Source organism: Tinamus guttatus, unplaced genomic scaffold (assembly GCF_059628265.1).
Source record: "Tinamus guttatus ecotype Peru unplaced genomic scaffold, ASM5962826v1 Tinamus_guttatus_pri_ptg000171l, whole genome shotgun sequence".
In the NCBI taxonomy this organism is placed as follows: Eukaryota; Metazoa; Chordata; class Aves; order Tinamiformes; family Tinamidae; genus Tinamus; species Tinamus guttatus.
In genome coordinates, this window is record NW_028288705.1 from 1,213,146 (window position 1) to 1,225,836 (window position 12,691).

Sequence of the window (12,691 nt, forward strand, 5' to 3'; positions counted from 1 at the left end):
CAAGACGAGACACCCCACTGCTTCCCCATGGGCATCCAGCTGGACACTCTCCCTTCAGGCAGTCAGTGGTGCCTGCACTCACCAGGACAAGGAACAGCCAAAGCGGGGGCAGCCTGGGCAAATGAAGCTGGATAGCTCAGAGCCGGGAGGAGCAGGGAGAGGGGGAGATCTAGAACATGATGGTGGCTCCAGTGGCCAACAAATGTCATGCAGATTGCAAGGGCAGCAGCTCTCCTGCATGGCTGGCTGCTCTTCAGGCAACAAACCTTTAGCAGAGCAACTGGTAGCACCTGGGGTTTTCCAGACACCCCTGAAGCTGAGAAGGGACTAAGGACCTGCCAGTGCCTGCAACTCCTGCCAGCAACATGGGTGAGGAGGTCTTGAGATAGGCTGTCGTGTGAAGCAGGACTCTATCTATCTCAGCTGGGTTGGCTTTGAAGAAAAGCCACTCCTCCCCACTTCCACCCCTTTCTGCTCTGTGTCCATGTGGGAACATACTTGTGCCTGTGTGCATTAGGCCTCCATATCAAATCCTTCAAGGATACAAGCCAAAAAAAGACGTACGTTTCTGAATCCTCACTGATTCAGGGAGCAGATGACATGTAGCCCAAGGAAGAGCTGTTCAAACTAGTGTTAAGGGAGTTTCAGGCACATGGAGAAGGCAAATACAGGTTACCCAAGCACTTAGAAAGTACCCTAGCTTTTCAGTCTTCAGTGTCCTGATTCACAGATTCTCCTAGGGAAGGGGACTCTCTTGACCTATGACAGTGCTGGAAACACAAAATTTATCGCTGGACATTAAAAAAAAAAAAAAAAAAAAGATTTTTTTCCATCCAGCATTCTTCTCGCTGAAAGCACATTTTCCTTTTGGTTCTGTTTTGTGTTGTTTTTTTCCAGTGTAATTGCATCTGTGACAGTCAAGGACAGCATACCAAATGTAATGTATCTACCAATATAATCAACTTTAAAAAGTGCGAAGTTGTAAGTTTAAGTTTAAGCTACCTTTTAAGGACACTCAGACAGCTCCAGGCAAACAGCTAAATCCGAAGTTAGGGTGAGCACTGCTCCCTGTGGAGCCTGAAGCACTACTTTGTAGAGCAACATCAAAGACAGGAGAGCAACATGGGCTCTGGCTGGTGTTTCACCATGCTCTTCCCAGCCACGCAGGTACATGAAGGGTTTTCAGTAGCTGTGGAGAAAATTTGGCTTCTTATCTGAGAGGATTTTCTCTCCGTACAGCACAGCAGCTTGAGGCAATGTCCTTCTCTGTCTAACGAGATTTAAGCCAGAAACTGGAGGTGACTATAATTAGGGATGCCCACACTCCTGCTAGACTAAGACCCTGACCCTCTGTGTTGTGGGTCCGGCCCCACCACATCTCTTCAGCCTCCTGTTTCCACATTGTTTCCACCAGGGCTTTAGGTATGGAGAAAGGTCTCATCCTCCCCGCTCCAGATATCAACTTTTTTCCTACCAGCATGGCTGAGCTAAAAGCAGTCTCCCTGCTTCCCTCACCACTCAGCCACACGCCTCTCCGGTCAGGCTCCTCTGCCTGGCTGCTCCCCAGGGTGCATGGGGACGCTACCCAGCACATGCCCTGAGCAAACTTGTTTCTGCTTGACCCTGCCTCTCCTTCTCGCTCTGCCAACACTCCCTGGACCAGCAACCATGCTCAGCCTTATGTGGACCTTTACGTGCTAAGGGTATCCACTCAGTGGGTAAAAAAGTCTTAGTTAAGTCTCACTGAGGTTTCTACTACATGTAGACATCTGCTAAATTAGCAACATCAGCTCCAAAGACCCACCGTGTCTTCTGCAATACACAAATATAATTGACATGGGCAGGCTAGTTCCAGATTAGGTATAATATTATAGTTCTTGCTTGTGAATCAACTAGTGCTGGGATAGAGTTATCACGAAAAAAAATCCTCTCCTCAGTTAGTCTGTTGTCTCATTTTTGCAAACATCTGCGGGCTCTGACTTGTATGAAATTTGCTTTTGGGATTATGTGCTCTCTTAGGCACTTCTCTTGGTAAACTGTTTGCCTTAGCATGGTAAATGGACTATTTTAGAAAACCAAGGAATTTATGAGTCATGTTCACCGGTATAAACAATGTAGAGTTAGTGCGTGAATAAAGGCATTTTGAAAAACAGTTGTCTTGACTGTAGGAAACTGTCAAGAAACCCTTATGGCAAAGGTTTGACCTACCATGCAAGATGTGTGAAAGAAACAGAGAGACAGACCTACAGAAGTTGGCAAAGCTGGTAAAGACTGAGGAGAGAATAGGGTTAGGATAGATGAATATGTCATAGTAACAACTTGCTCCCACCAAATGGTGTTAATCTTGAACAGGATGGGACATATAGGAATAAAGAGAGGGCCGGTCCTTTGTACCTACCTTTCCATGTATTTCTACGACATGATCCCACTTGACTCTAGAATTCATGGAGCTGAGATTACATTGCTCAAACTGCATGGACATCCCACCACCTTTAAAACCCTCAGTCACGAATAGCACACCTTTGCACAGTTTCCTATTCAAGGAATATATGTGTATTTTGGAAATAATGGAAATGTTAAGTTGGCTATATGATCGAGAAAGCAAAAATACGTACCTGCTGTTAAATCAATGACATCACTTTACAGACATTTGTTTATCTTGACTTGGGACCAAACAAATGAAGTTTTCTGGACAAACAGGTTTGCTTATGGTCACTGTATTCCTTATGAATGAGGTGGAAAGGGAGAGGACAAAGGAAGACAGGAACAAATCGTACCACTGCATAGTTTAATCTTTTCTGCAAAAAGAGACAAATGGTAACTGAGCTGCTGCTGCTAGAGCTTGGTACCCTTGACACCAAATGTGTAACACTGTCTAGTTGCAAATACACAGCTGTGAAAACATGCATTAGAGAAAGAAAATATTTCACAGTGGAAGGCGAAATCAGTGTTTCAGAGACCTGCCCCCAGACCTTCTCACTTCATTAACACTGCTAAGAAGCCTTTAAATGTAAGAGGCCATGATCATAACTCTGCCCAGGCGGGTAGAGGGTGTCTACCCTTGTGCATTAAGCACATGGGGACGCACAGCAGCAGCAGCAGCAGCAGCTGCAGCTGCAGCAGCAGCAAATCCCCGGGGGCGCGATCCTGGCGGGCAGGAGCTGCTTCACCTCCAGCCTCTCGGCCCAGCGTTGGGCTGTGTTTGAAGGCCTTGGAAGCAGCACCTCTCTGCACACACAGCTGTCCTCTGCATGCACATTTTTTGGTGCTAGAGAGTCAATGGAAGCCCAAGTTTGTCCCCTCTCCTAGGACGGACACCCATCCCCCTCCATATCCTAGCACAAACTGGGATTTTTAACTGCTATTTTACTTTCTTCCCTCTTCCTCCCTAGTCTTGGCTGTGGGAGCAGCCACAAATAAAGCCCTCATTGTGTAGGGCCCACCGTAAGAAAATTTAACGTAAAATTGAAACAGCTTTAAGTCAACAGGAGATTATCTTTGATTGAGTTTATTCATGTGTATATGGACATTATCAGCTTTAACCATCAAAACAAACATTCATATGGGCATTATTTAGGAGAGTTGTCTTCTACTGTACCACTTGTGGACACACGGCAGCAACCTGTGGCTGTTCCATAGCTCTGTTGGAGCTGGAGCTACTGCTAAGGAGGGACAGCACAGGCTCGGTGCTGGTGCTTTGGCCCTGTCCCTGCTCTGAAGTTAGCGGGGCTGCCCGACCGCTTCCCAGCAGTGATTCTTCTCCCTTTCACAGTGACTGCGCTCTGACACTTGTCACACAACTAGATGCTGCTCCCAGCTGCCAGAAGAGACCAAAAGGCAGAGAGAGCATCTGACTGAAGCCCGAGGTGTCAGACACCAAGACACATGAGAAGAAAAAGTGCCAAGTGAGACTGAACCCACAGGCGGAAATGGCAGGTTGAAGAAGGGATGTAAGGTGCAGGGATTGGCAGGAGAAAGGGTCATGTTTCAACAGGGCTTGGTCCAACTCCTCCTTAGGTAACTGGCTGGAGCAAGACCCATAAAGAGAATTTATGGCTGGACAAAATCCCGAAGAATAAGTTATAACATAGGAAACAGTCAGGAAAGGGAAACCAGCAGGAAATGAAATGAAAGATGACAGGCTAGAAGAAAAAGGAAAATCTTCGGGGCAGATCAGACGAGGATTGTTTTCACCCATTTGTAACTGCTGTCACATCACCCCTGTGCTGCTTGGCTTTTTACCCTTCTTTTGCAAATCTGAGTGTTGAGCTGTTTTCACATCATCTAGAGAGCTGTGACATTTATCAGATATTCAAAAAAAAAATGTTTCTCAGCTGTAAACATAGAGAGGTTGGACCAAACTATACAATTTGGTCCAAGGATCACCCCAAGCCCTTAAAACCTGGGGGGCTGTATTCAAGTCCAGGGATTCAGACAAAGCCCTTCTTCCTGTGTATGCTGAAGATCACTACAGTAACACCCGGGTCTAGGCAAAAATCCCATTGGGACTCAGTGGAAATGCACAGATTTTGCAAATCCCACTCTGTCATTCCCACGGTCAAAAATGCAGTAAAAGGCGGACATAAAGACGTCTCCCAAAATCCAGAGCGGGCCGGTGCGAGTGCTGATGTCCAGCGACTGGAAGCCGCTCATGCAGAAGGTTTGGTCGTCGATGGACTCCTGCAAGGGAGAGCAGAGGCGCTCGAGGCCGGCCCGCGCGGAGCCGCTGCGCGCCGCCCCCACACACGCACCTGTATCACGTAGTGCTCGGCCGTCAGCTTGTACTCGCGGTGCCCGATGGTGAAGGTGATGTGGGGCAAGCTGGACAGTCTTCTGCAGTCTATGACGTACTGTGTGCAATGCGGTCATTGATGCAGGATTGGTTTGAGTTTTGTTTCATGTTTTGCTTTATAGTGCTGTTTTTGGAACTCAGGAATTTTGCCCCAACAGTGAATTTACTACCCAAACCAGCTTAAGGATGACTTACGTCTTGGCATTGTTCTCCTGCTTTCTGTCTCCCATGCAGGGTCAGCCCACGCTACCAGGCCACACCATCAGACTCAGAGACCCTGAGGAGCAGGGCTGACAAAAGCCCTCATGAACCCCAAAATGAGCAAGGCTGGGGCATCCTGACCCATGCATGGCTCAGACGCCAAGCCGAGCTCGTGAGAACCACAGTGCCCTCCCTGCAGAGGAGACACGAGTAAGCCACAAGTCCGCCAAAGAAAACTACTCCTGTGCTTGGGACAGTTGCTCTGCCCTTGCGCTCAGCAGCGTGTTTTGTTTACAGGAAGGGGCCCATGCAGAAAGCCTGGGGGAACACCAGGTTTTATACTTCACTCTGCCCTGGAGTGCAGTTGGAAGAGCAGAGCAAGTCCGTTTATGTGTACAAATAAGCAGGCACTTACAATAACGCAGAGGAACATTTCCCTGCCCTTCTATTTCTTTCATGAAACAACTGGGATGCTCAGGAGCACTGCAGAAGGCTCCGAGCCCCAGAGGGATCTTTGCGATGTTTAAAGTCATCGCTTGCAAGGTTTTCCGTAAGAAAGATCCCTCTGTTTTGTTGTTAAATCTGTGTTATGAAAACATACTCCTAACTATTCTGTATGCCTCCGAAGTGTCATATCAGTATAGCAACAAAACAAACGGGGGCTCACAGAGGTCAAGAGTTACAGAACCACTAAAATGCCAGCACAGGACATGAGAAGCTGAACATAATTTAATTTACCTAGTTAATATATCTAGGAAAAATGAATTTTCCCTGGATAGAAGTAGAAGCTCTGGCAAAATCACTGATGAATGCACATACTCACAAGAGGATATATTTGAGCCAATATACTTAGCTTGTCTGAAGTTGGTACAAAACATTGGCCCTGATTGACAGTAACAGAGCAATTCTTTGAGATACCCCCATCACCTCCTTCCACACAAGCCTGAAGAGCATGGAAGAGGACATGGACACCTGGGGGGCCTGGTTCTGCATTGAGAGCCTTCCCCAAGACCTTTCCTGAGCTCTTATTTTGGTTATTCTCTCCCCTCCCACAGCTGATGAGCTCCACGCACCAAAGAGATTCCTTCCCACCCCAGCTGAACTTACCTCTCCCATCTGAGATGGTGTCGCCCCGATATAGCCCTGCAGCCGCCTGATTTGGGAAGAGGGGCCAGTGATGAGAGAGGTGCCCGAATCGATGATGGCTTCACAACCATGGGAGCAAAATGCCACCCGGCCTTGGATCTTTATACTGTAAGCGAAAATAAATAAATAAATAAATAAAATCTTAGGACTCCTGCAGTGCTGATCATTTGCTGTCTACTGATGAACTTGTCCGCACGCACAAGGTGACACCCATGAGATCTGCATCCTCATCACTGAGCACAGGAGGAGCAGAGGCTGAGGGCCACTGACTGCTTTGGCCATGGTTAAAAAGAAGGATTGCAGCTGCAACCAGAGCTGGATTTGTTTTCTTGGTGCCTTAACCCCTTGTCTGAATAATCCCCCAAGAGTCAACTTGACCATTTGGGGAGTCATATTAAAACATATTAAAATGCCCTACAGAACGTATTCCCAAGAAGCCCGCTCTTTGGGAGCTGCAAAAGCAAAACACCAACAAGGTGTTCTGCAAGCACATTGCAAGGCTCTTCTATCTCTGCAAGTTTTATAGAAGAGGTGAATTTTGCTGGCATTGCTTCCATACGCACTTGTTAAGATGTATTTGCCAGTAGCTTTTCTCAGTGACCGGGACCCAGTGAATGGAGCCTTTGTAGAGGGAATGGTCGATGCCCCCCAGGATTAACTCACCGCCGTTCTCCGTGTTTTCTCCTCTGAAAACATAAAACCAGTCAACGCAAACATAAGAACAGGCCCTCACACATGGTTCATGATGAGATTATATTTTAAAAAGCAAAAGATGAATCACAGCCTTTTCTAAATTCATGTGCGCACAGAGGATAGAGATTATTATAAAGTTATAACCGGGCATGTCCCCATTCAGAGCATCTGAACAACCCCTGAGAAAATTTACCATAGGTGGCTGAGGATTGAAGAGAGACACTAGGAAGAGGCTAAGCGAACTGTGGGTCTCACCTCAGAATAAACACTAGATACATCTATGTTTTTGTGAAGTTTTTACTCTATTCAGTCTTGGGAACAAATATTTCCTTTTTCCAAATGTGGCCACTTGGGTGTAGCAATGCATTTCTGTACTTCTCCACTCACCAAAAAAAAAAGTCTAGCATCTCAAAATACTTTCAGATTGAGCTGGGGGCTTTTGGATTGTTTCTTGATGAGCTTTAGCAAGAACAGCTAATTGTTCCAAAAAAAATAATCGTGGTTCTCCCCCAAATATTTTTTCTTTTCACCTCCTTTTTTTTTCAATTGCAAAGTGAAAAATAAAGAAGAAAATGGGAAGGAATCCGCCAGTCTCCAAAATCAAATTATTTTTTACCAATTTCTGTCAGGATAGGAGACTTAAGGAGGGGTGTCTTTTTCTTTTTTAATTTCTTGAATGGTTATATTTAAATATAAAACAATATCTAAATAAATATAGAATAAAATTCTAGACAATCTTAGAATAAAATTATAAACAAATATAAATCTGGACTATATAAATATAAACTGTATAAATAGTTCTACTATATAAATTTACAACATATATAATCTATAGTACAGCAGCATATACAGTATAGCATATACAGCATATGATATATGTGCATAAATATATAGATTATATAAGCTATACACATATATAAGTATTTTATATACACACAGAAATATTTTTAGACATATATAAGTATTTTAGACATATAAAAGTATTTATATAAATATAAATTTATAATATAAAGTTTGTAAATCTGGAGGGTTTTTTTCCTTTTTTATTTCTTTGTGCTTATTACATATAATGTAGCAGAGAGAGCTAAAACAAACGCTAAATGCATAGATTTGGTAGCATTTTCAGGTGCAAGACTTCATCTGCTTTGCTTCCCCCCGATATCTCTTTCAGGACACACTATGGAAAATCACTTTTTTTGCCACCACGGCTTCCAGGACCGACCTTTTCAGGTAGAAGGAGAAGAGGGGCTGCTCCACCAGCCCCTGGTTCATGATGCTGTCGAAGACGGGCAGCGCGTTGCCCACAGCAAGCGAGGGGTAGCCCAGGCCCAGCACCCCATCAAAGTGCGCCAGGGCAAACGTTACTCCCGGCTCGAACACCGACTCGCCAAAGTCCTGCCCCTTGATGGAAATGTTACTGATCTGCTCAGAAAAATAAATAAAGAGTAAAGGCAGCATCAACCAGAAGAAACTAGGTGTGTTTGGGATGCATGTTGGCTCATTCAGGTTATGAAATGTGGTGGACAGAGGCTGAAGTTTCTTGTGTGACCGAAACCAGAGGAGCTTGCAATCAAGAGAAACAAGCTCTTTGCACAAGGCTTTGCAGGAAAAAGCCAGTATTGGATGCGCTTGGTTGGCTGTTGGCCTGGGGAGATGCTCACCTGCAGCGTGTCTCTTCCAGCAATGCCCAGGAGCTGCCCCGTGCCGTACTGCAAGGAAAAGGCCTCGCCTCCGTGCTCATACGAGTCCGACTGGAAGGACTTGAACCTCTGGTGCACCCCTGCACAAGGCAAAACAGGCAACGGCAGGTGTGGGGACATGCGTCTGCTCCCCACCACCACGCTGCCGCGAAAGCCCATTTGGAGGGAACAGGAACGGCAGCATTGAGGACCCTCCCAGTCCTGCCCTCCCGGCTCCCAGCAATCCCATCAGGCCGAGTCTGGCCTTTTGCTGGCCCTGGGGGCGCTGGCCTCATGAGAGAAAGGAGAAACCCCTGCCAGGCCTGTGCCCACCTGAACGCCCAGGCTGGGCCTTCCTGGAGGCATACACTGAGTTACAGAGGATCTGAGTTGCAGTCCCGGAATGCCAATGTTGCCCAGGGGAAGTGCAGCCATCCAGCTGCAACTCCTCAGCCCAGGAGTTTGCATCTCGGACAGGGAGCTGCCCTAAGAGGGAGAAAGGGCCCTCCTCACGCCCGAGACGCAACGCGAGGGGCCGCAGCGCGTCTTACTGCACGCCTCGCTGATGCAGTAAGCCGAGGGCACCCAGAAGTTGGACGAGCCCGTGTCGAACACCACGGTGAACTCCTGCGGCGGCGTGCCGACGCTCACCACCCCGTAGTACTGAGCCTGCAGAGGGAAGAGCCGGTGCGGTGAGTGCTACCACAGGGCGAGCGACTCCCGAGGAGAAGACAAGACTTGGATGTGCGATCCACTGTGTTCCCAAGTCTTCCACCGCGGTCGGATTTAAACACAAATGAGCCCTTTTTCTAGGGGCAAGGGGCTCTTTCTGGCTCCATGGGGAGCAGTGTGCTGTTTGAAAACATTTTAAGCTTATGTTCAGTGCAGTTCCCAGTGAAGCCAGCAAGCCGTCCATCTGCTGACCTCCAGGGAAGCAAGGCCATCCTAAAGCAAAGCTCACAAAACGTGCAGTCCTTTAGGTAGCTCCCTATGAGCAGCAGAATGAAATCAAAGTCAGCAAGATCCAACTCTGCTGATGGCCAAGGTGCCAACATTGTCATGGGAGCCATGCTTTTCCCTTTGTATACATTGCAAATATTTGTCATTAACAAGCTAAAATGATTTCCAGATTCACAAACTGTGTTAGAGGCAGTGAACAAAGCTTATCAAGTGGACAGAGAAACCATTGAATGTCCTTGGATAGCAACAGAAGATAGGGGCAATCTGTGAACACACGAGCTCTGCAGTGAAGGGTTTATCGGCCGCCAAAGTGCAAGTGTTTAAGGGCGTCTATCTGGCCAAGAAAGAGCACTTGAGCACTAAGAGACCTATTTTTAGGAAGAGGCATTTCTGGAATTCAAATGGAGATAGAAAAGTAATATCCAGGGCCAGGTCTTTTGTAATAAGGCCAGCACTTGAATAGGTAGTTTCAAGTGCATATTTGTTAATACACAGGGCATGGTTTCTGGCCCCAGAGTTCACATGCTAAGTGAGACAGTCACTAAAAATGCAGGTATATGTGCCAGGTAACAACATACCATGTTACACAGCAGGATTTTATTAGATGGTTGCTTTTATTAAATGGTTGCTTTTTCTCTGTTTTCTATTGATTAATCTCTAAAGTGAGGCAGCTCTACAAAACGGCCCAAAATTCCAGGCATGGCAACGAAACCTCCACAAGCCTGTTACTGGTGGTTGCTGGATATGCTGGGAAAGAGTTTTCTGCTTTGTTTTTTTGATACTTATGTTCTTTTGACAGGCTTTAGAGGTGGGTGCCACTTTTCAGTCTCTTTTGCACTTCTCACACACATCCCTAGCTCATCTTCACACATTTCTTTATGACCCTCAAGTGTTAGAAAGTTCTTGCTGAATTAATCTGCCTTTCCTTCCCTTTCCCTGTTCAAATGCAGCTTCCCCAGAAATTTTTGTAACCTGGCTTTCCTTTAGATAAACACAGGAATCATATTGAGCAAAATAGAGATCAGACCAGCAAAACAGAATAAATCCTACACCAGGAAAAACAAATTACAAAAACACTGGACCTGCTAGGCTGATGCCTGAGATGAGCCAAGCTTGTATCTTTTCTTTCTTCAGTTTAAGAGGTAAATTCACCCATGTTACTGTTTGACCTAAGTCTTTACCAAATACAATTTAAACTCAAGCAATAAAAGCAGAAAAATAAAACCTCTACTTGTGTCTTTAATATCACTGATTTATGACTCCACTAGTATCTTTATGACTCCATTAATATCTTTATTATCACCGATTTATGACTCCACATGATCAGATTAATGATATATACATATATCATTTAATGTGTAAATATCCAAGTTTCTAATAGATAGGATATATATGTGTATATATATGTAAAGGAACTAATCAGATACTGCTATTAAAATCCAATCCTGACCCAAGATGAATGCAGGAAGACCTTTGACGCTTCCTTGGAGACTCAACAAACTTCAACATAGTTTTTTACACAAATTAAACTTGCTGTAGGACCGCTGTTGCTAGACTGCATCAGTCTCCTACCCATCCTAACATTGTCCTATACATGTTTTGCTTTGCAGACTGGTAAATGAATTGCTGATTACACAGTATTCGTAGTGTACAGCAAGGAGCCCTTTGCCTCAAGTGGTGTAATTTCACTGAGAGACCTGATTTCAAATGTACCAGGGTGGAGGGAAATCTGCCTTCAGCAGAGCAAAGAGTCCTTACGATTACGTTCCCAAGAGCATACTTACGTTCATGTAATCGTACAGCCTTTCGGAAGCGGTTCCTACCGATAAGGTAAGATCTGAAGGGAAGCAATGCAGGTACCTCCGAGCAAAAACGTCAGGGTGGTGGTTCCTCCAGAAGTGCTCTAATTCTCCCTTTTCTTTCAGCTGCTTCTTGATAGATTTAAAGTGAACGAGGGGGATTCTAAGTGAACAAAATCAATGCACAAAATATTAAGCAGATCCCCTGTCTAGGCACCTCAAACACTTCCTTCTTTTCCTTCGTGCCTTTCTCCGCACCGTGGGCAGCCGCAGGCTGAGGCCGTTGCAGGAGCTCGGCTGGGACGCGCTCCCGCGACGCTGCGCGTCTTTCCTTACCGTTCCAAGGCCACGGCGAGCGGGATGCAAACCACAGCCAAGAGTGTCACCCTCATGGCTCCGAGCGGCTTCAGAGCCGAATGATGCTCATTGATGCCAAGGTCTCTTTTTTATACCTCAGTGGTAGTGGCGGGCGTTTGGCCAGGTCGATCAATCCTCAGAGGTCAGCACTCATTGATGTGTTCTCAGAGTCACCTCTGGATTGTGCAAATATTGGTGCTCAGTGAAAATACTTAGGCACAGATAACCAGGACACGGGGCAGACTAGAAGTACATTTTACCATCAAGCTTTAATATCTTTTACATAAAAAGAGCGAATGGAGCAAGCTTGGCATCTGTTGGCATGGGAAAGGAAAGGGAGGCCAAGGAATGACCCGGCTCCCTCCACACAAGCTGCGTTTCATGCTCCCCTTAGTAAAAAATACCCCAGAGGCATCCAAGGGAGAGAAGAAAGGATATAAGATGCAGCAGTTCCGCTTCTATATGGACACGTATCAGCAGGACCAAACACGTAGACATTTGCTAGTGTTGTGGCAGGTCATCCCTCCACAACTGAAGATTAATACTCTATTTGTGTGAAAGCTCTAGCCCAAGCACAAGTGGGATCAGCACTCACAGCAACGGGTCTTAACTGCCTGCAGCATAAAGTAACAAATAGCCAGTGGCTTTCTCCTCTCACACAGCTGTTCAGTCCATTTCTAATCAAAGGTTGTTGCATACATTTCAATGAGACATGTGGACTCACTCACCCCGATTTATTTGCTCATGAGTGTCCCGAGGTTAGTGGCTCCCGCCCCTACCTGACATTTGGGCTGGAGTCAAGTTGACAGAAAAATAATGGTGTCAAAAAGAGATCCTGATCTCTTTTTGAGGGGAAAAAAAAAAAAAAAAATCAGATGCCTGTGAGGAAGCTTAGCATCAAGCTTGCAATTTACTCAGGAGATTTACTGAGTCTCTTTTCTGTAAGAGAAAGTGTGAGCAATTATATACTGCCAAAGAGAATACATTAAGGCTAAATTGGAATAATCATAATCAGCCATTTTTGTTGGAAAGAATGCTGGCATACTGGGAAAAGAGCAGGGATG

General features: G+C 45.8%; 1 protein-coding gene across 1 annotated transcript; it reads right to left on the reverse strand.

The window, feature by feature from the left end:
• Window positions 1-4,509: 4,509 nt before the first annotated feature.
• Window positions 4,510-11,428, reverse strand: LOC104570266 (cathepsin E). The gene is made up of 8 exons (XM_088522990.1): window positions 11,256-11,428; window positions 9,063-9,180; window positions 8,494-8,612; window positions 8,055-8,254; window positions 6,703-6,825; window positions 6,101-6,245; window positions 4,752-4,850; window positions 4,510-4,680 (listed from the first exon to the last, which is right to left on the reverse strand). Exons 1-8 carry the CDS (start codon window positions 11,259-11,261, stop codon window positions 4,510-4,512), a joined length of 981 nt encoding a protein of 326 aa, XP_088379116.1. The 5' UTR covers window positions 11,262-11,428.
• Between the last annotated feature and the right edge of the window lie 1,263 nt (window positions 11,429-12,691).